General features: G+C 36.7%; 1 protein-coding gene across 1 annotated transcript in view; it reads right to left on the bottom strand.

The window, feature by feature from the left end:
• Window positions 1–1,878: 1,878 nt before the first annotated feature.
• Window positions 1,879–23,998, bottom strand: part of LOC124609813 (adenylosuccinate synthetase) — a 59,911-nt gene continuing 37,791 nt past the window's right edge. The window contains exons 7-11 of the mRNA XM_047140104.1: window positions 20,293–20,447; window positions 14,176–14,300; window positions 12,029–12,155; window positions 7,183–7,303; window positions 1,879–4,358 (exon numbers count right to left, since the gene is read on the bottom strand). Of these exons, the coding sequence (XP_046996060.1) occupies window positions 4,306–4,358; window positions 7,183–7,303; window positions 12,029–12,155; window positions 14,176–14,300; window positions 20,293–20,447 (581 nt within the window). The 3' untranslated portion in view covers window positions 1,879–4,305. The remainder of the gene's footprint in view (window positions 4,359–7,182; window positions 7,304–12,028; window positions 12,156–14,175; window positions 14,301–20,292; window positions 20,448–23,998) is intronic.

Raw genomic sequence — 23,998 nt, 5'->3', positions numbered from 1 at the left:
TTAAGCAAATGAACAATAACAACGGTAAAATTAATGATTTATTTGACTAAACAGTTGTATTGAGGTCAAGTGAACCTGGCTGCTACCTCATGGACTGGCAAATATGATCAATTTCGAAGGGGAGTCAAAAGTGGATTCTGAAGGGTGCATGCACTGCCAAATAGGTTAGATGAAGCAGAAGGAAATACTGTCAATGGCTCCTGCATCCTTACAATGTGAAAATGTTCCATGCCCACAATAAAGTAGGTGGCGAAGAAAGAGGTCTAAATGAGAAGTTACATCATCCTGACAACAAAATTCTCTTGCAGAACAAAAACTGGGCCTTCAGTATGCGATCCCAGAGGCATCACAACAGTCCCATACGAGATTATTATGTGCATATTTCTTGTTGATCGTCAATTTTCAATGGATGTTCTCAGACTGTGAAAAAGATTCAGTTCAAAATTAGAAAGTGCAGCACCAGAGTTTGATGACTAAACCTATCTTCATAAAAATTACCTTTTCCATTTAGTGAGCACAGTGTTTTATTTTTTTTAGTCATGACAGCTATTAGTGTTTTAGTCTCACAGTACATACTCCTTGCTCAGATTAGAATGTCAGTGTTTTTATTTTAAGAGGAAAGGAATAGTGGGATGCTAATTATGCCAACTTTTAAATCTGAGTGGTGCATATAACTTATCTTAATTTTCAAGTGACTTAAATTTCAAGACTTTGTATCCACATTGTCTTTTACATTGGACATAACTTACTTCTAATTTTACATACTTCACATTTATGAAGTCTGTTCAAGAAATTCCAGAACTTTGTCCACAAAATTTTTGACACCTTTTACTTATTGTGAATGGTCTTCTCCAAAATACTCTCCTCCACATCTGATACATTGGTCCCAATGCCGTTTCCACTCCTGGAAGTAGTCGTGGTACGCTTCTTGCTGGATCATGCAAAGCACCATCTGCTAATTTTGTCTCATCTGTTTTTGCAAATCTTCGTGCTGTCAGTGGGTTTTCAACTTTCTAAATAAAAAAAAAAAAATAGTCTGCAGGGGCCAAGTCTGGAGAGTTCAGAGGATGAGGCAGCACTGTGATTTCATTTTTTGTGCAACTATCATGCACCAACAGGGATGAATGTGTGGATGCAGTATCGTGATGCAAGAGCCGCCATGAATTGTCTCGCAAAATTTCAAGCCGTTTCCTCCTCATATTGTCACAGGCATCACAACACGTCCTGACAGTACCATCAATTACCAGTTTGTCCCCGTGGCACAAATTCATGATGAACTAATCCTTTAAAGTTGTTGGTAGATGTTGAAGGGCGTCCTGAACAGGGGTAATCTTTAACTTCTGTCCTGCATTATTTAGTGTGTCTCTGTAAAGGTTTTCTTGAGTTTCACACAAAATATAATGCAGATGTAATGCTCCTCTAACTCTGCCATCTCAAAATTTGCAAACTGTGCAACATTCTACTCAATATGGCACCGAACAATAACTAACAGACATACAACAATGAAACCTCTGGCAGTTACATATTGAACATAGGCATGTGCAGGAATGCCAACCACATTTCGCTCCAACACATCATTGGCGCGAAGTTACAAATGTTCCGCAATTTTTTGAACAGGCGTTTTATATCACGACAAGCACTCTACCGCTTTTAAGTTTTTAGAGACATTTCAATTCCCCATCTTTCTATCTCCATTTCTTTTTACTTCCAGTGGATAATCTCATAAGAATAGAAATTCTTAGAATGAACACAGTCATCGTACTGAGCAGTAGAGAGGCATGTAACTTCAAGTAAAAACACACACACACACACACACACACACACACACACACACACACACACACACACACAACACACACACACAAAAAACAGTCACTATTCAGAGACCAGAAAAGATTTTATTGCTTTGATACTTCCATGAATATTAACATCTTGATTTAACACAGTTTTTGAGGAGAGGCACAGTCTCTTACCATAGACAAGTGATCATTTTCTTCCAACAATAAAAATAAGTATCAAAATAAGTTCTGATGATTAAATAAATTTCCTTTCTACATGGAAATGAAAGGGGAACACTGACATTTTCCATGATGAATGATGTTGCTAAATGTGTATGATAAGGTCCCCATCTTACAATGTAACACCATTCCTTTCATTACAAAGTCCAAAAGTCATTTAATTCAAATGCTCTCCACTTAACTGGACTATATCATGACAACACAGCCTTTAAATTTTATCTCTAAAAGAAGCTTCTATTTTAAATACATGTAACAGCAATTTCACATTTTAAGTAGTATATAAGGTACTATGTTAATAGCACCCTTATTAGATTTTCTACTCTAAAGATACTCAGAATTCATCTGAGAGATTTGTTGCATTGTTTCAACCACAAATTCTTTTTTAACCTAATACTGGGCAATAGAGATCAATCTAACAAACTGTGCAAAAATTAAAATGTAAATGACAATTATACAATGTAACAAAGCAAGCTCTAAAAATCTTAAATTTCAACACCTGTGCCTTAACACAGGATCCAAAAGGTTCATTTCAGATATACACCTCATACAGCTAATAGCACCTTTCATTCGCTGATGTATCAATCAAGTAGGTGTCAGATATTTAAGGCTGTCTTTTGATAACATTACTTGCATATATAAATAAGACTACTATTAACACAGAAAATTTCATTTCTGTGTTAGCATAAATCTTCATGATTCATTATTTAACTGAACTTCTCTTCCTGCTTTCTGAGTTATAACAATTTATGAAATTTTGCAGCTGAATGCACACATTCATGACATTTATAACTTCCTTTATGTCATGTCAGGGTATTAAGCACAGAAAGGTATATTAGGAACTTGATTTATGTTCACTGAACAGAGAATATATCTGTGTGTCTTGCACACTGTTTCAAGCAAACCACATTTACATTAACAGGACACTAGTCAAGTAGTGTCCACACTGGTTTCACCCAATGTTTTCAGCTCACTTCATTCGAAAGTGACCGAACAGCATTATGTTAAAGATAGACTTTTTAGAACTGTAAACGTGAATGACGATTATAAAGAGCTCCAATTTACAATCAAATTTTAAATGATTTTTCCCATGTGGGTTGTTTGCAATCTTTAACAATGACAAGAAAAACTGTTTTTTGGTTTCTGCCTTAAAGGAGAAACATATTCAAAAAAGACAACAGGTTAATGATGTCTTACACTGGTTTACAAATATTCTACATTTTTACTACTCACTTGATAAGACACGCCAAATACTAAAGATTACACAGAAAGGCGACTACAAGCGAACATTAATTTCAATCACTAATAAATACCAAATAAGTGACAGACATCCAAAATAATTCATAAAATATGGAAGCAAATTATTTGAATTGATAACGCAAAATTAATTATGTCTGATATAATTTCAAAAAGAGTGTGAAGAGAGATTGCACTCATGTGACTTTCGCTCTTTTGGAATGATTTTCTAGGATTAATTAGTGCTGACTGATTAGTGTCAAACACACTTCTTTATGCCATTACAAAATCTGCAGTCTGTTGGTGTCTTCAACATTAACGTCCACAGCACAATATGATATACAATTGTATTAGAGCTATGGAGCAGAATAAAAATACAGTCGTGACCAAAGCTACATGCATACAAGATGCTGCTCTCGTGGATCACAATTACAATAAACATTTTAATCATAATCTACAGTCTCTTCCCTCTTTCAGAAATCAACTGCATAAGTACTTGATGAAATTCGACAATATTCAAAAGTTAAGTCCTACTGTATGATGAATTTATGTTGCTGGTCTGTATTATCACAGATTGTGAAGTAACACAAATATGCACACCTTTGCTGAATAAGTTCTTCCTACAGTAAAATTTGTGTTAAAGATTGAGCCTATCATCTGCCTCAGTTTGTGCGAATATGAACTATTAAAAGAATAATAAGCACCCAGTCACCACGTTTCAAAAGACAAACATCTGTGAGCTGCTGCAATAAAGTGAGATTCCAAAAGATAAAAATTGCTCCATTTACATTTTAAAAAGGTACTATTTCCACCATAACAGATTTTTAAAACTGGTCACATAACATACACGAATACTGAAATAAGGACTCTGTAGTATCTTCAACATAACAGAAAAGAAGACAACAGAACACTTTTGGCATATTTTATGTGACTGATGCAGTTTATGTGCAAAGAACTTCTGTCCTGACTAGACCTAGAGAAGGTGGGAGCCATACTACAGTTAATATGAAGAAAGATAATGTTCCGCAATATGTGATCACTTCACTGATGGTTACTAGAAGACATTGATGATGGATTCTCTTCCTTTGCCAACGCCAATCCACTTAACTGCAAAACAAAAACATATTGTTTATAAATACACCAAGAACAAGTGATTTGTATACATTTACACTGGAGAGCAATATCATATCAATACAGGATTCTGCACAATGTGATGTACTTACTATTTCAGAGAAAAATGAGACTAGGTCAATCACTGTTATGTCCTTAAAAATATATTAATAAACTGACATCTGTATATTGTTATTAAGCTATTACAAATTCTTAAGTATTACAGAGTAAATTAATACATCTAAGTGGTAATATGGATTAAATTAATTTCGTTTTAACCCAATGTTCAACATACATACACAATCTTGATTTTCTGATGTCAGAGGCTAATTCAAAATTTAGGATGAGAAAACACACATATACGAAATAAATACAGACTTGAAACTTTCAAACAAAGTAAAGATCATTTTCTGTTAGATTTTCCGATAAGCATAATCTACTACATGGTAAGTTATTTGTGATGCTGTCATGATGTTTAAACAACACATTCAAGTCTATCAACACACTGCAAGAACTGCAATTTCTATTTACCAAATATAAAAAACTGTTAAATTAATACTTTTCTCTGAGAGTGAGATTTTATTATTACATCTCTTCCATTTTCCAACTGTTTAAAAGATTTGTTCCAAGCCACACAAGTGGTCAACAGGGCACTACTGGGTCGTTTCAATATGTTAACACAATCCCGGATAGGAATTACTGAATATAGAGCCTTAAGAGGAAGAATTAAGTTATTTTCAAAGTGAAAATGAGCGTATGGCATCGATGGCCAGGAGGCCCCATCCGGGGGGGGGGGGGGGGGGGCAACACAACACCCAGTCCACGAGCGGAGAAAATCCCAACATGGCTGGGAACTGAAACCAGGCCTGCTGCATGGGAAGGACTGGACACGGGGGAAGGACCGGACAGGGAAGAGACGAAGGGGCAATCAATGGAGTGGAATCATGAAAATTCGCCCAAGGAAAAAAAATTCAAAACCACACCTTCTGCCGAAAAAGTTATGGCTACAGTGTTTTTGGATTCAGAACGACTCTTGCTTGTGGATATCATGCCAAATGGAACCACCATAAATTCTAATGCATATGTGACGACACTGAAGAAACTTCAAGCTCGACTGAGTAGTGCTTGACCACATCGGCAAAAGCAGGATGTTTTGCTGTTGCGCGACAATGAACGGCCACATCTCAGTCAAAATACTAAGGAAGCGATCACAAAACTCTGATGGACAATACTGAAACACCTGCCTTACAGTCCTGACCTGGCTCCATGTGACTATCATCTCTTCGGGAAACTGAAAGACTCTTCGTGGAAGAAGGTTTGAAGATGATAACTCCCTTGTGCACGCTGCCAAACAGTGGCTCCAACAGGCTGGTCCAGAATTTTACCATGTGGGTATACAGGCACTGATTCCAAGATGGCTTAAGGCAGTTGAGAGGGATGGAAATTATGTGGAGAAATGAAAATATTGTTCCTAAAGGATGTATCTACACACTGTAAAACTTTCAAACATGTAGAATAAAAGATGGATTTTTTAAAAAAAATAGTGTGCATTTCTTTTGGTGTGACCATTGTATATATTTTTATAACCTTTTGATCCAAGTCTGAATGCAATTTATTAGAAAAACCTTTTTGTTAATGTTGGCAGATTTGTTCAAAAGTTGTATTAAATTATAATGTAATGTATGTCACTAGGACGAAGTGGAATGATACAACAGAGAGAATAGTGGCAGCTGCCAACAGTTAAGTACAAATGCTAGTCAACTATGAAATTGATAATTCCACATAATTTTTTAATATTACCCTGAAGAATCTGTCTTTTGGTATTCTATGTTTCTAGTTTCTTGATAATTGGGCCTGCAGTGAAATATGTCTTGAAAGAACATTGTAAGTAAGTTTCCAGTATCACTGCTTAAATCATTTATTGATTATTGCAACAGCTGTTCCAGAAAACTTTCATTTTCAAGTACGTCTACAGTGTAAACATAAAACATCTATGGTGTAAGCTGTCAGAAATTACAGGAAATATTACATTATATCAAGATATTATGCCACACTGCATGAAACAGCACAAAATCAACATGAAATCAGTATTTTAGAATTTCATGTAAATGTAACGAGAACAGTCGCCAGATACAGGCACACCGACGTTACATATGTGTCAAGACAACTAGAAATCTTCTGAAAGGATGACATAACAAACAATAAATGTTTTGAGCAGTGATACTGGAACCTTACTTACAATATACTTACAATTCAGTGTTTCATTTACTTCTGTGCTACTTCCAACACCTTTCTCCTTTACTTTCATTCCATGTTACCTTTTGACATTTAGATTATACTGTGCTATCTGCTAAAATGCTGCAATGGAAGATCAATCTGGACTTTTTCAATTTTGTTGGCTTTCCTTACGAAACTTTAATCATGTCTTATGGTGACAGATTTACTTTAACCACTATCTGCCGATTTTAAATTTACTTAAATATAAAATTGCTATCTTTTCAGGGTTGACTTCCTGTCTAACACAGTTTAAGAAAACATGACACTATAATGATCTCGTGCAGTTTTCATTAACTTGTTACATAGGACTTCATACATTCAATACTTTGTGTCAACTAACATTACATTTTTTGACCAATGGAATAAAAAGATTACCATCTACAAGTGTGAAGCAATAAACCATTGCTTTCATCATAACGGAAATCAAATTATTCACACAGCTGGAACAGACAAGTATCTCTAATTTATTTATGAGTAGTTTAACAAGTAAAAATATACAAAGATACCAACAACAATAGTTATTCTTGAATAAATATGTACTTACTTGGAACTCCAAGACACTCTTCAATTCTTTCAATATACCTCTTGGCATTTAGTGGCAATTTATCATATTCTCGGACATCTTCAATACTCTTTTGCCATCCTGGAAGAGTTTCATACTCGACCTGCATAAGTTGAGGATATGAGATTCAAAATTGGGCCAAGCTTTGTTCTGACCTACCCCAATAAATTACTATTGCTTCACTTCAAATGAAATAGGGAGGGCAAACAATTTATGTGAGGAAATTTAAAAAAAGAAATCACTATGATACTGGCTAATTATTAATTATCTTTTTATCAGATCTCTGTGTATCTTGTGGAATATATATGAGCAAGCAGTTAATGCTAACAACCAGAAAACTATCAGTGCACTCGTATGACATAACAAACTTGCAGTAAACACCAATTTAACAGAAAGCCTGCAACACATGATCATAAGTCTACAGATAGATGAAAATTGTGAGACAGGGATTAAACCCAAGCCTTTGTTAATTAGTCCCAAAACATCACACTGTCACTAACTGCTTTCTAAACATAACTGACAATTACATGTAAATGACATAAGTATTATCCACCTCATCATTGACTACATCACAAAGTTTGTAGGAATGGGTGAAGATGAGTATGATGGGGTGACATCACATATTTATTTTTTTAAAAATGTACTGTGGCATAGATTCAAATTGAGGTGAGGTAAGTACATGGGTCTCTGTGCCATTTTGGCACTTATTACTCAACAAATTAATTTAAATGTGGTCATACAAGAAATTAACATTTGCAAACACAGTTTCTTCTGGAGAAATCCACAGTTTTGTAATAGAAAAATGTACTAATAAAATTTACAAGGCAGCTGAGATAGTAGGCATCTCTCACAGTTGGGTATGTTAACATCCGAAGTTGTACAGGAGGAGGATCTGAATGCACAATTGGTACAATACTAATTAAGTTCCCACCAAAAATTCTCATGGAAGAAACATTCTAAATGTGTTTTTCGAAAACTTTACACATAATCCAGAGAAATTCTGGTATCAATGAGTGACTGTAGATCAAATATCAAATCTGGATTCTGCAGTGTATCTTACAGACAAAACTACAATCTGAACAGTGTGTTGGTGAAGACAAATGTGCACAGCAGAAGAAAAATCATTTGTTACTTGGAATGGTAAATGCAATGGGTCTGGCCTCCCAGGTGGTCGTCAATTTGGAAAAGGATAAAACTGACTAGTTCTTATTACAATATCATACTGAATGTTTCAGCAGCAAGATGGAAACTGTCATGAAATATAGTGCATAAGAAAATACTTGTGGAACAAAATCAGCAACTGGTGAAAAGTGACAGACAATACTCAAGATCTGGTTCGATGAGGGTTTGTAAGCACCCTCCTTTGTGGGTGAAATGCACTTCTTTGAGATTCCAGCAATAAACAATGTAGTGTCTGCCCTCCCCATATGATACACTCATATGGCCATTCTGGTTTTAATCTCTCTGAACATGTACTCTCAGGTACTTGAAAACTGTGGCCGATTTCAGAGACTGAGCACCAACTGTGTAATCATATAATGTGTGGTCTTTTTGTCTATTTACTTACATTACACAACATTTATTTATGTACAGGGCCGACTGTCAACCTTCGTACCAAGTGCATTTTAAAAAATGAAGAAAACTGCAGGATAGCTGTTTAATCCACAATCTTTTATTGGGCACACAATCGGTTTCGGAACAGTTACAGTTCCATCATCTGGTGTACAAACTAAAATCGCTTAATCATCTGAGGTCATCCTCATCCCAATGCTGTCATGGAACCGAAGGTTCTGTCTGTGTCAAAAGAGGAAAAGGGACAAAAATTCCATATCACCCATTCCTACGTACAAGTTGTGTTCCGTGGCACTGGGTAACAGTATTGGGTCAGGATGACCTCAGATGATTAAGTGATTTTTATTATTTACATCAGATGATGGAACTGTAATTGTTCCGAGACCCGTCATGAACCCAATTACAAACTGTGGATTAAGCAACTGTCCAGCAGTTTTCTTCATTTTTAACATGGACTTGTACAGTTGCAGCTGCCCTGTAATAAGAACTCTTTGCACCGAATGGTGATCATATCCGAGTTTTCCTTATGTAAAAATTTGTTAACAATGAGACTTCCCCGTATACCACTGTACTGTTGGGCAGTCTCAGTGAGCCTTAACGCTGCCTGTCACATTGTTTATATGTATTGGGAAAACAAAAGGTGCTATCAGTCATTCAAGTACAGGGGACACTACTTTTGCTTCTGATAGTATCTCCTTTTTGAAGAGATTGTACTGGGTTCGTTAGCAAAGACATCATCAATCAAATAGCATACATCTTTCAATAATCTGTAATCATGCAGAACTCTACCAAATGCATATGGGGGAGGGGGGAAAAATATGTGGCATCAACCTGAGCTCTGAAGTATACGGCCTTCTAGATATCAAGAATGAACAGACAAGCCTGCTTATCACATCATCAGTGTTTGCAGTATCTGTGTTAATTCCAACAGAGGAGATTTTAGTCTCTACGAAGTTCTACAGCACTTTCAAGAACCAGTGTAAATGCAGAATCTAGGAATGTACCATAACCCACTATGTACTGCCCTCGAATGGATCACAGATATAACAGACTAATGACAGTCTGCACAGAGGTGTTTAAGCATCATTGTTCCCAATTTCCACATGTGAATGGAATGGGAAGAATCCTAAACAAGGCACCCTCTGTCATGCACTTCACAATGGTTTGCATAGTATAACTGTATATCTTTATCATTTTCACATCTCGGTGATTAAAATTAGGAACTGCTCTGTGGTCTTCACTGAAGCAACTTTCAAACGGAAAATTTGTCGCTTCTATGTTAATTTTATCACCTATTTCAGAACCACCACCACCTTCATCCACTGCTCAATGTTGCCTTCGTACAATGAATGGTTATTTTTAATCACTCCAGTGCTTGTGTACTATCAATTGAGATAAATGGAAAGTAATAATATGAAAGCAAATAATGAAAAACAATGGCAATTTAAAGAATTTTTTTCTGGAACTGACAATTTTAAACAAGTATTGTGGAACATGACTGCTGTATCAATATCTATCAATAATGGCACTGCTGCAAATCTCAAAGATATGATCACGTTTTTGGCTGAATGTTTTCCATATGCATTTTCCAGACTACAAGTCGGACCTTAATTTTCAAGTAACTTTTTTAAACAGATTTTTACCATTTTATTACTAGATCGCAAGGCCAGATAAAAAATTCCTGAAAATCATCAGAACTACTTCTTTTCCTCCTCCTCCTCCCCCTATTCGTCGTCATCGTTGTCCTCTTCATGTATGAGATGGTCTTCACTGCCATCAAGAGTGTTACTTATGCTACACTTCTTGAAAGGTTTAACAATAATGTCTTCTCTCACTCTAGACCATGACAGTTTTATATTCTGACACACTTGTTTGTATGGAGGTCATTTTAAAGCTCCCTATACCTCTCTCATATACACTTCCAACGGTTTATTTATTGAGACATCAAGAGGTTGCACTTGTGGAGTAAGTCCTCCCACAATAACAGAAAGCTCTGTATTTACCTGTCTCAATTTATCGTTCAAAGACTTTTTCAAATGACCTCTAAACCGATCTAGCACAAGAGAATTATTCTCCAATAAAGCACCTTTCCCCCTCTCCCACACTCTGTTAATGCATAATTTCATACCAGCCTCATCCACCCAACCTTTGTCATGTACATGAGCAACAAGAGCTGGCAGTATTTCAGAAGACTCTGGCATTGTTTTGCACTTGAAAATGAACACTGGATTAAGTTTAGACCAAGCACAACAGGGAAGAACAACAGTGTAGTGCATTTTTTCATGTACACTTATTTTTCTAATTACACAGTTCTGTTACTTGGCACATCAAATGTCAGACGAGTTTCATCCATATTCACTATTTGGCTTAGTTCTGCACTGGTCTTCTTTTGAATGTTGAATAACAAAGTGATGGAAACATATTTTCTCTTCATATTCTTGTGGCATTTCCTGAGATGTTTTGGGTTTGGTTCACATGCAAGGTCCATGATGCTTTGTAAGCCTGTAGCACCAACCAACTCCATTCTTAAAGTCTGTTAAGCTTCACTGTAGGTATAGTTTACGAGTGTGTATCTGAATAATTTTTGTATTAATTCCAATGCCATTTTGACAGTGTCCCTCAATCCCTTTCGGTATGCCGTCATCAAGTTTTAGTCACTTTGCATTCAGTCCTCTATTTGCACATTTAGTCTTCCTGATTTTTTTCAGTTCTTCTTTACAAGCCCACCAACTGCAAATGGATTTTTCTGTTGGAGGGCTGAAATTCTGCTCAGCTGCTGTGTTTCCACATTGTTCTGCATATGTCATTACTTTCAATTTATAGCCCACATCATATGAATACCTTTTTTTCCATTATGAAAGTAGCTACTAACAAAATTTATGTACTGTTACTGGTCACACAAATCACTTTCAATTCAAGTTCACTGACACTGCAAACTGCAATGATGCACCACAGGCTAGACTGTGTCCTGGGTTTATGACGGTGGGGTGGGAGAGACTGTGTTAGCAAGCTCGTGAATCCCCCCCCCCCCCCCCAAACTCAGATTCTCTGCAGCATCAAACATATGACTATTTTTAAGAATGGTAGGACTTTTAAATCAAACACTGGACTTTATATATTAATTTCGAGTGTAAGACACACCTGAATTTTAGAGGTACGCTTTCACAGAAAAAAGTGCATCTTATAATCCATAAAAAGGTATTGTTCTTATTTACTTTACATAGAAGACGATTACACGATTGTTGATTCTACCCACCTCTACTGAAGCAAGTTCGCTGATGCTTGAAGGGAAGTAGTTTAGCTCTTTGCCTTTCTTCTTGTATGCTACAGCAATCTTTATTTCTGGTAATGTATCGAGTATATCTAATTTTGTTACACATATTCTGCAAAAGAAAGACATTCCAAGTTAAAATAAATACTAAAAAGTTCTGAAGCAAGCTTTGATAATTTTTAGTTTGCAATTTCACATATTTAATTAGACTAGGCATATGGGAGCAAGAACTAAGAAAGATTGTTGAGATGTGCATAGAAATGGCAATTTAAGTAAATATAATGCAGTGGTAATTTCAATATGATTCTTCTGGGTGTGTGACTACATGATTATACGAGAAAAACTGCAAACATTTTGGCTACCATTGCAGGTAGGCCTCGTCAGGTGAATACTTGGTAATTTGTGGTTACTGCTTCATATGTACAATTGTGTCACTACGCTTTCAGTTGAAAAGGACTTTACACCCTGGCATCCTCCTCTTCCATCCAAACAGGCCCTGGAAAGCCCAGCAGTACCGATCGACCACTGTGTCATCCTCAGCCAACAGGCATCACTATATCCAGACACCCTGGCATAATGGATGTTAACTGGATGAGAAGCCACAAGTCGGGATGTGAAATGCTTATTGCTGTCAATATTTAACACTAACTTTTGTTGTACGTAATTCAGTGGATGCTACCAAAATGATGTACTGCTACTTATGTGTGTGAGCCAGTGGTTGCTAGGATCTGTCTGATCCCTGTTGCATGCAATGTGATGACTACAGTATGTGACAGTGCTGCTCCACAAATTAATATAAAATAGTCATTGCAATAAGCATATGACACCCCCAATGCCTTAACCCACTGATCTAATCAACATGCAGCATACCAGGACTTCCAATCACTTTCAACTGAAGATATAAGGATTCAATATATTTTCTTTATTTGCTTTCTCTTTTAGTTCGTTATCTAGAGAAAAGAACAAACCAAATGTTGATTAAGAATTGGCATGAACATATCACAGTCCAGAATTCAAAATTACAAAATTTGCAGTTCTGATATGCAGCATAGTACAACAGAATAATACAGGTAGCATGTACCTTCTGGATTATAGATGAACATAAATCTGTGCATTAGATGGCCAAAGGGCAGCATGTATATATTTTACCAAAAATTATTACAATTTTTTTTTCTTAGAGTAGACTTCCCCCCCCCCCCCCTTTAAACACTATAATGCTTAGTTATGCTAGCATACTTGAAATTGGGATGCCATAACACATATAAAGCAGCAACCATCAATCACCAAAAGTTGCCCTGCCTGGTATACGCAGACAAATTTTACTAAACAGACTCCAGACAAGACAGATTAGGATCTAGTTTTGGTAAGTAAGTTCAGTAATTTAACATATCCATTATTACCACCAATGCACTGTGCTATATAGGTGGTTACTTTGCCCTATAGTGTGTGTTTTTATGACACAGTTTGGGTCCCATGGCGAAATTAAGCCAAGCATTCCATAGAAAAAATATTTTCTGGTGTGAGATGGATTACACACAGTCCAACAATCATGATATTTAAAGACAATTACATTATATAACCTACCCAACATTCATTGCATTTTTACCCTAAGTTAATTCTGAACAATATTAAAAAATGATTTTTATCTAGACAGCCATACTAGAGAGCCAATATCTTTCAAGCTATCAACAAACTAACTGTTGCACAGCTGCCTTCACAGCAGGTTATTTTTAGTAAACTCTATTACATACAACTCTGAGTAGCTCATTTTTGATATCCCATAATCTGACAAGCTATAATGGTATCACAACACAGCTGACACTTGTGTCGCATCAGTTATGAAACATTGCAAGGATGTTTCACGTGGCCTAAGCAGTTGTTATCAGGAGATTATGAAATTTGAAAGCTATTTCACGTGTCAAAGATGTCATTTCCAACATGTTACAGAATCACAGAAGGAACATAAAAATCTATTTTCATTTGCAGCACAAACTATATACTTCACAACAGATAATGCAACAGATCAATCTTGTGCTGCAGTACAATTATGTTTAATATGACCAACTGATAAGCAACAAACAAATATCATGACAACAGAATATGAATATTAATAAAAATTTTCTCTTACTTACAAACTATAGCCATTAACTAAAGTGGTATATCGTAAAAGTGGCAGGTCCAGCCAGCCACATCTTCTTTTCCTCTTTGTTGTAACACCTACTTCACTACCACGTTCTTGGAGGAGCTCACCATTTGCCTAAAATAAATACCACAAACTTTCTGTAAGTGCATGAAATGTGTCAAAGAAGGTGATATAATTTGTTAATATATTTGGTAATAAAATCTTAAGCTTGTAACATGTGTGATGTCCTGTCTTTGATGTTTGGAAGTGGACCACAATGACAAAAAAATTTGTTGCCAGGTGTCAGCAGACAATGGCACAAGAAAAAATAAATGCTGGTTTTTCGCAGCAGGTGGTGGATTAGCAAACACAAAAAAGGCTGAAAAAAGTAATGTGCATTCAGAGATTTAACATAGCTGGAATTCCTAAGAATTACAATTTTGTTACTTTTAACTGAGAAGTTCTCAAATGTTTTTGTACTGCATCCTCTTTGACCTGACAGAGACACTGCACTGTACTTCTGCTCTTTTACAAGCTTCATTAGCTTAATATTACTGTGCCTTCATAGTTCAAAATTCTTGATCAATATATATTTAACCGCCAAACATTTGAACAAACAAATTTTGCATGCATATACAAGATTGTTGACAGTGAAATATTAAATTCCATACGACAAAATTTTGCTGGTGGTTCCAAAATAGTATTAAACTCAAATATTCCTTATTGCAATTTCAGCAAAACAAATATCTGGATGTTTCCAGAGCCATAGATAATGAATTTATGAGATTTTCTAAGCAAACTTTTATTTTCTTGGATTCATCACATATTTCCTTCTAATACCGTGCAGCATTCTTTATTATTTTTAATTGAAATTATAAATGCTGGCCCGTGGGAGGTAGAATATTTTCACTTGGTTATTATCAGATTTATGTATATTTACACCAATATACACAAACACTGCCATTACTGAAAAGTGAAAAATATGAAGCACTGCTGAAGATGTCCACAGATGTTCTCCATTATGTTCTCAATCATTTCTTGAGGAATTATCTCCCCATTATGTTCTCAATTATTTCTTGAGGAGTGACCACTATCTCTTCCTGGATTGTAGCTTTCAACTCTTCACTATTGTTGTGTCACTGTGAAAAATCTGTTCTTGAACTGACCTTTCAGAAAGAAATTGGGGACTGAAAGAGCAAGTGACCTCGTCAGTCACAGGTACCACCAAATCGTGAGAGTATTTGATATGGATTAGATTAGGCATTTGAATTATGGGCCATATAGCCAGAACCCTATCTTGCTGAAACCATATTGCATTTAAACTGCAATATCACTGCAGTTGTGAAATGAAAAAATTGTTAATAATGGCCGCATAACAGCTCAGAATTGACCACCACTGGCTGGCCATTGTAGCCTATTTAAAAAAAGCAGCACCCAAGATGCCAACCTCTGGTCTATAACAGTCCTTTTTATGTACAAGCTGTCAAGCTGCATCCAAGTAATTTGGTTTTGTTTACTGACAAACTGACCCAAATCAAAATTCACCTCATAAAACATCACAAGATATCAGAATCACAACATCTTGGCCAATTTTGTCTAATAACATCGTGCATAAATTGCTCCTACTCTATTTCCCAGCCTTAACTGTTTAACCACTTGCAGCTTATAAAGATGAAACTTTACATCCTGTTTCAAAATTCTTCACAGAGAGATGCTACAGATTTGTGATGACCTGAAATGTTGACTGACAGATCACTGTGGCTTTTATTGCAAAGCTTCACAAGATTGTCAGATATTATCCAGCAACTGAACAGTCATTTCGGGTCCCTTATGCTTTATACTAGTTTCAGAGCCCATCTTATGCTATTGTTTTATCCATCTGGACATTGTCTTTCTGTTTAGAACAAGGAAATGGCCATCTCTTCCAAGGTACATTCTGTGTTGGACAGTGAAGGAATTGTGTGTCTCAATACGCACCTGTGCTGGCCATTATGATATGAATGATACACTATGTGGATCTAATGAAGTGTAGTCAATGGCATGAGCACATCTACATCTTAGCAGGGCAGTCAGTTGTAAATATACTATTTCCCTCGGGCCATCCTCTATATACATACTTTTATTAGTCAGGGACTGAAGTCAAACAATGTCACAAAGTATTAATTAAAACCAGTTCTCTGAGGTACCAGAATTGGTGCTGGCCATGGAGCAGGAACAGTTTGCCCAGAGGCAAAGTTTTCTAATCATTTCAGTCTGCTGATTCAACATCCGTGCAGTAACATGAAGTATTTGGACTATTCAGACAGAGCTGCCTGCCTTCTATTTCGGTCAAAGTCTTGGATACATTTGTGTAAAACTATCCTCTCTCTATCTCGTGCACACACACACACACACACACACACACACACACACACACACACACAGACAGAGAGAGAGAGAGAGAGAGAGAGAGAGAGAGAGAGAGGAATGCCTAATTCTATAACTATGCCTTCTGTATAAATTTTTTTGGTTTTTATTACAGGACATTAAGTTTTTGTTTTGTAAGAGGCTTAAATTGCTTGGAAATGAGTGGAAAGAACTCTTGATCACAATTAAGTTAAAAAAAAAAAAAAAAAAAAAAAAAAAAAAAAAAAAAAAAAAAAAAAAAAAAACAGGAAAACAGTTATTTTCTGCATGGAAAATGGAGAACAAATACTGAAAAAAGGCACACAGAAAAACAATTTATGAATGAAATAAATATTCTAATAAACTATATTACAGAACTACTTTTTTAATCCTTAAACTCAAAGAATACATAAAGAATGGAAAGGAAGAAAAAAGTACATCTAATTTTTGTTTGGACATATAACAATAGATTTTTTTTTAATTCGACAGCATTATTTTCTATTTGGCACAAAGTACATTGGAACAATGATTGTGAAAGTTCAGCCACTGTCTCATCCATCAGCTACTCCCATTTTCTCATCACCACCTAAATCGTAATCACAAACATCTGACTAGAGCATACCAATCTGCGACTTTACATTGGATAATCAGCTCTATTTCAGTAAAATATACGACTCACTCTTCTACATTCAGGTCCTAAATTGCTTGTCATCTATCATAGTACCAGATATAACCACAGCAAGCATACTAATTAGAAAGCCAACTTAATTGTCAGTTAACCCTAAAGCTGCAGGCAATGCGAACTTAAAGAGTTCAGCTCTTTCTGGGTGATTTCATAGGGTACCACATTATGTCGAATATAATTTCTGGGCAATTTGTATGTAGAATTCGCTATTTTCACAACAATGTTCGACTGCTGCCCTGGCCAGCACATTCTCCAGATCTCTCACCAATTGAAAACGTCTTGTCAATGATGGCCGAGCAACTGGCTCGTCACAATATGCCAGTCACTACTCTTGATGAACTGCGGTATCGTGTTGAAGCTGCATGGGCAGCTGTACCTGTACATGCCATCCAAGCTCTGTTTGACTCAATGCCCAGGCGTATCAAGGCCATTATTACGGCCAGAGGTGGTTGTTCTGGGTACTGATTTCTCAGGATCTACGCACCCAAATTGCGTGAAAATGTAATCACATGTCAGTTCTAGTATAATATATTTGTCCAATGAATACCTGTTTATCATCTGCATTTCTTCTTGGTGTAGCAATTTTAATGGCCAGTAGTGTAATTACTTAATCTGCTTATGTTCTTTAAACCAGGTCCTTTCTTCATATCACTGGCTGGAACCGATGTTTATTCCACTCAAAAATTTTTTTGGAAGTACAGTACTTATGTATATTTATGAATGAACAGAGTTTTAAACCTGATTTATATGAACACCTCATGCTGATTTACCCTCCTCCCCCTTCACCTCCACACCATGAGGCACTTAACATTTTCCCTGGTGGGGGCATAATACATTTTAAGAACCTCTGCTTTAAACAATCAATATCTTGCTGAACAAATTAACTTTTTGAGGCAAAAAGCTAGCATCAGTGTCACTCATTTTGTGTCTTATCTCACAAGTGGAAATTTCTTTGGATGTATCAGTAGCATTCTTGGGCAATTTAAAAACTGGTAAGGTACAGAAATTTCAGTAAGGTTGTAGCAATTGTCTACGGGCTGACAGACCATCTCGTCTGCCAAACATTTCTTGATCCTATCCCACGTTGCCTGCCATTAAGACACACCATGTACACTCTGTCAGTCAGAACAGTGCTCTAATATCATATGGCCTACAATCTCTTCACGTGCCCTTAAATCACAATGCTCCCAATTAACATGCCATATGAAGTACGTTTGCTGGGAGTAATGTTGTGAGCATGTGAGCAATTAGGGCAGCTGCTTGTGAACTGACAAAGAATATAGTTCAATGATGAATTTAGGTTTTGTCTGGACACAAATGACTAGCATATTGGAGAAAGACTACAATTTGTACAACATCCTAGGCCAGGGTTCACTGTTGGGAGTTAGCCTGCCAGAGCTGATGGTGCATGGTGTGGTCTGCCGAGACAGAGGCAACCTCATATTTAACAGATGTTCAGCCTGCATACTGCAAATGTGTGTCACGTACCTTGTAAATGTTCACTACGAAGATCACAAAGAAGTAGCTGCCATTTAGACAGTAGAAAATTTTTCCTGAACAGTAACAAACACATCATGTTTTCGATCCAAATCTTCTATGATCCTTACAACTTCCAAGATCTTTGGTAGCCATCCGATAATGCTTGTGGCATTAGTTTTGTTTCGATAGCTATCAACTGTGCTACAGAACACACAAGGAAGGGTATATCTGATAGAGTTCCCATCGATCAGAACAGGGCACACGCCCAGTGATATTGAAGTTGATCAAAATCTGATTTTTTAAAGAAAATAAAACACTATCTTACTCACAGTTTAAGTAGCAGTGCCTAGGTTACCTAGATGTTTAGAGGCCTAGAACAGAGCAGAGCAAGAAAGACTTATTACCGCCCAAAACCCTCCAAATTCAAAGGCAGCCCATTTCTCAAAAATGATGTGTTTTCCCTGTTGACTGTAGAAATCATTTGTACCTCTGGAACTGAGCACAATTTAACTCTGTGAGTGTAAAATACAGAGTAGATGATGTGCAAAGAAACATTCAATCATGAGAAGGGAAGTACTGCAATAAAGTATTTTATGGCCTATGGCCTTTGCAGTTACACAACAGATGATGTTGGACTGTTTTGCAAATGTAAACATGGACTGCATCTGTAAGCTATGAAGGAAAACTTGTTTTATTATGAAGGACCGATGACTGACTTGAAAAAATGTTATACAGTTTTCATTTACTATAGTCTACACTTTTCCTTGTCATTCTGGTGGGTCCACCAGTGTATGACTTTGTGGGCTTTCATATGAGCAAAAATAATAAAGTAAATGGAAGGTCACAAGTTGTGTTATTACGGGGACAGTAAATTTCTGACAAGGACACTGCAATTTGGAACGAATTAATTTAAGTTGAAATTCTTAAACTGGATGAGGAATGTATTAAGTATGTGAACTGTTTAAATTAATTCAATTTTTACAGACTTTGGAGTGATTTATTTGCTGATGGAAACACTAATTTCATTTCCAGCTGAACCTATAACAAGCTGCCACCTATTGCTTGATCACAAATCTCTAATCTACTTAACAGTTATGAGCATAAAAAAGTGAGTGAACAAGAATTTGAAGGGTTATGGCACGGCCAAAGTAGATTACAGAAAATCACTCAAAATGTGCTCCCACATGCTTGTTGGTATATGAGAGATCTATAAAATTATACTTAAGAAACTTTTTTCACTATGGTTCTGAAAGGGCATCAGTAATCACAAAATTAGGTGGTGTAACATGGATTTAACTCAGGACAATTCTGACATGAGTCTTCTGCTAATTACTGGCCTCATGTTATCACTACAGGGAGACAATCACATTGTTAATATATAGCACTTTAGTGTAATTATAGTAAGATTCATTTTTCAGTGCTAGTAAACAGATACATACTAAACCTTATTTGAATATATCCAAATCATGGCATAATGCTACTACTATCTTTTAAAGAAGGCCACTGATGTGAAATGACCATTAATACTTTCTTTACAATATATTACATGAAAAAAGCTAAACTAAAATTTCTACTTACATCTAATAGCTCTGTTGGAAAGGGTCCATCTCCAACTCTTGTTGTGTAAGCTTTAACCACTCCAATTACATCTCCAATATTACAAGGTGGAAGACCTAGTCCAGTACACACACCACCTATGCTGCAGTTTGATGATGTCACATACGGGTAGGTCCCTGAATAATTCAACAAACAAAAAGTTTGAGAAAACAATAATGTCTATATCCTAAGGAAGCCCTATTTTGTACATATTTTGCTATTATTCTCCAAACTACTTTAGAGCTCTATTTGTGCCATTATTTCATCATAAGTTTAAGGATGTCAAAAATTTAACATTTAGTGGTGGGGAGGGAGAGGGGAGGGTGAGAGGGGGGCGGGAGGGGGGGGGGTAGAGGGAGATAGAGACAGAGAGAGAGAGAGAGAGAGAGAGAGAGAGAGAGAGAGAGAGAGAGAGAGAGGCTATGAGTAGTAACTATTTCATTTTTTTGGAAGTAATTCATAATTCAACACAGTATCAAGCAAGACCTCACGTAAGCATAAAAGAAGCCATGACTGAATGAGAGAAAGGTCTCCATTCCTCTTTCTCCGTCCAAACTGAGCACTAGCCCCAAAAGGCTGTTAACTTTTCAGCTCCGTATGCACAAACCTAAGTAATCTGACAACTAACGGCATTCGAAAGCATTACATATTAGGATGCATATATGAATTAGATAAATCGTATGCTAAAGTAGTAGTTGGATCTTCCAGATCCCTCAGACTATTAACCAATGACAAAGAATAGGCAGACTTATTATGTGAAATGGGACATGCAACACATCCAACAAATCATCCTTTTTGCACCACAATACACATGCAGCAAACAGATTGCAGACTAACAGTGCTTAGAAGGAAAAAACTGCAACTTCAGGGCCCAAGACAAAAAATTAATTTTTATTACTTATTTTTTTTGTAAGTGTATGGCTTCAGCTGACAGAGACTGGTGTGTGTGTGTGTGTGTGTGTGTGTGTGTGAGTGAGAGAGAGAGAGAGAGAGAGAGAGAGAGAGAGAGAGAGAGAGAGTGAGAGAGAGAGAGAGAGAGAGGGGGGGGGGGGCCCTTGCAAAAGCTTCTTGTGCGACAGTCTTTCTGTTGTGCCTATCTCCAACTCCGCATCTCCGCTATATGGTGAGTAGCAACTATCCCTTTCACAATATTGTTACATTCTATCCTGGATTTTCCAGTGGTAGATTATTTTTTACTACTATTACTGTCAATGTAACAATATTCCTTTCTTCTGAGGCACCAGAAAGTGCCTTCGGTGGGTTGCACGAGGAATGCTGTTAGTTCATAAATGAGTTAAATGGCTTACACAAGAGGACTCATTTCACAATGAGAAGAGAATGTTGGCCTATTTAAATCTTAATACTACCTTATGCAGAACCAAGATTGGATCTTATATTTACAGAAATGAAACTACCACTGATATAGTGAACCACAGTTCCTCCAACCACCTGATGAAGTACAAGAAGTCAGCTTTCAGGTCTTTACTATAAAGCCTCCACAGGTCCTGTTGTCAAGGAAAGATTTCAATAACAAATTTCAAATTATACAGAGCATAGCCTATATAAATGGTTACAATAGTGAGTTCAGCAATAGTATCACTTGGGGTATCGTCAGAAAGATAAGATAGAAAGCTAACCTACTGGCCAAGAATTGTATCAGTTCCAATATTTGGAGGAAAGGGGGGGAGGGGGGGGGAGAGGGAGGAGGGGGAATTTGTAACACACATCATAAAATTTGGCACTATTTCCAAGAGGGTCAGAAGATACTAATCCTCCAAAACCAATGAACAGCTTTTCATTCCCAGTAACGCCAATACAAAGTACAAGCACAGGGAACACACAAATGCAACACAACTAGGTATATTACACTACTCATCGTGATTGCCCCATGTGATACACTGGACAAACTGATGGGATTTTCTACTAGGTTCAAAGAACACCTCAGGATTTCTGCCCCTAAATCTGCCTTCAGTACCCACTTTCAAAACCAGGGGCATTTTGTCACTGACCTACCCAGAAACTTAGGCAAAAACAAAGGCCACATGTTAAGTATCTAGATAGAGTTTCTTAAACATCAGTAAACAATCGATTAATCAATGATGTCGGCAGTATCATCACTACCAGTTGTCTGGTTTAACTACTAATAGTCATATTGTTTATAATGTAATTCTTCTTTGATTGACACATAAAAAATTGTTTGATTCTATTACCTCCATGGCATGTGGAGTGCATAGGGGAAGTACATTACATAGAGGTAGTTAACCAGCAACAAATATGATGGGGCCCATATGTTAATAGATTGGTCAATATGGGGGGAGGGGTCGTAAGAGAGCAAATTTCCTTGTTTGTCTTCCAGCGATAACTCATGGTAGTAAGCCTGTTGTACTGACCACATGCTTATGGTGAAAATTACACACATGAATCAAATGGATTCATGAATGCACATTATGCAGATTATCATCTTTAAATGTGTGAGCATTCTTACTTGTAGCAAGGAATAGAAATGTAAAAAAGGTTGCTGTAATACAATGCAGTTAGTACAGGAAAAAAATTACATCTTAAAGATTTGTCAAGTGTTTGTGATTGTACTGCACAAGGCATTTTAAAACAAATATGATTATTATTGTTATTAAACACACTGCTGTTATCCTCTTATGTTTCTGAGTCCTCATAGTAAACTTAGAAGTGATTTTAATCTTACATGTTAATGTGTAAGGATATTTGAAAACACAAAACATCAACACAATCCTAACCCCCGCATCACTTCTGCCTTTGTAGAAGCACAAATATTGTCCTTATGTTGGTTACCTGTGTTGTGTTCAATTTGCAGATCTTGCTCCTTCAAGGACGCACTAGTTCCCGCAAAACTTAATACAGTAAAAGCACAATGTATCGAATGTCAAAGTTTGTATTTGTATGGTGGCTGGACATAAACACTAAAATAAACAACTATACTTATATGCTATCTGCTTTCACAGTGTTGCAATGCATATTCATAAGTAATTCAGGCAAAACGTGAATGTTTCAATGGATGTGAGATAAAACTGATCTCTTCTTGCCAGAGTCGACAGTGAACGTCTTGGAATGTTTCTGTAAAAACTAGTAATCCTGTACATATTTCTTAAGCTCTTGCCCAATAATAATGAAACCCCTTGTTTGAAACTTGTGAAGTGAGTGAAGTAACTCACCATTTTCATTTTTGTGTTTTCAAGTTTACAGCATCCTGTGACCTGATTAATAATTTTTCAAGTGTCATGAGGAAGAATGCTGCCCCGAAAGTTCTAGTTCTTTAAGATATCAAAGGAAGTGACCTCAGTGTGCCAACAAAGGCTTCTTCACTCATTTCAGTATTTAAACATCACACAACAACATGATTATTCTTTGTCACACAACTATAAAGCCACAACTGTTGAATTGCTGTTGGCAGCAGTGAGATAAAGAGCACAGTCGCCACGAAGTGCTCCGAATGGTGCTGACATGAAACGATCAGGACTTCTTGTGTGGTGCCGAAAGTCTGTTGGCAAAGGAAATCCCGCACTTTGAAGATTACTTTGTTTATGTGAGAAGTGCATAAATAGAGATTTTTGTTTGTTGTTGTTGTTGTGGTCTTCAGTCCTGAGACTGGTTTGATGCAGCTCTCCATGCTACTCTATCCTGTGCAGGCCTCTTCATCTCCCAGTACCTACTG

This window comes from Schistocerca americana, chromosome 1, assembly GCF_021461395.2.
Source record: "Schistocerca americana isolate TAMUIC-IGC-003095 chromosome 1, iqSchAmer2.1, whole genome shotgun sequence".
NCBI lineage: Eukaryota > Metazoa > Arthropoda > Insecta > Orthoptera > Acrididae > Schistocerca > Schistocerca americana.
The sequence above is the reverse complement of the archived record's forward strand: the minus strand, read 5'-3'. Positions and strand labels throughout refer to the sequence as shown.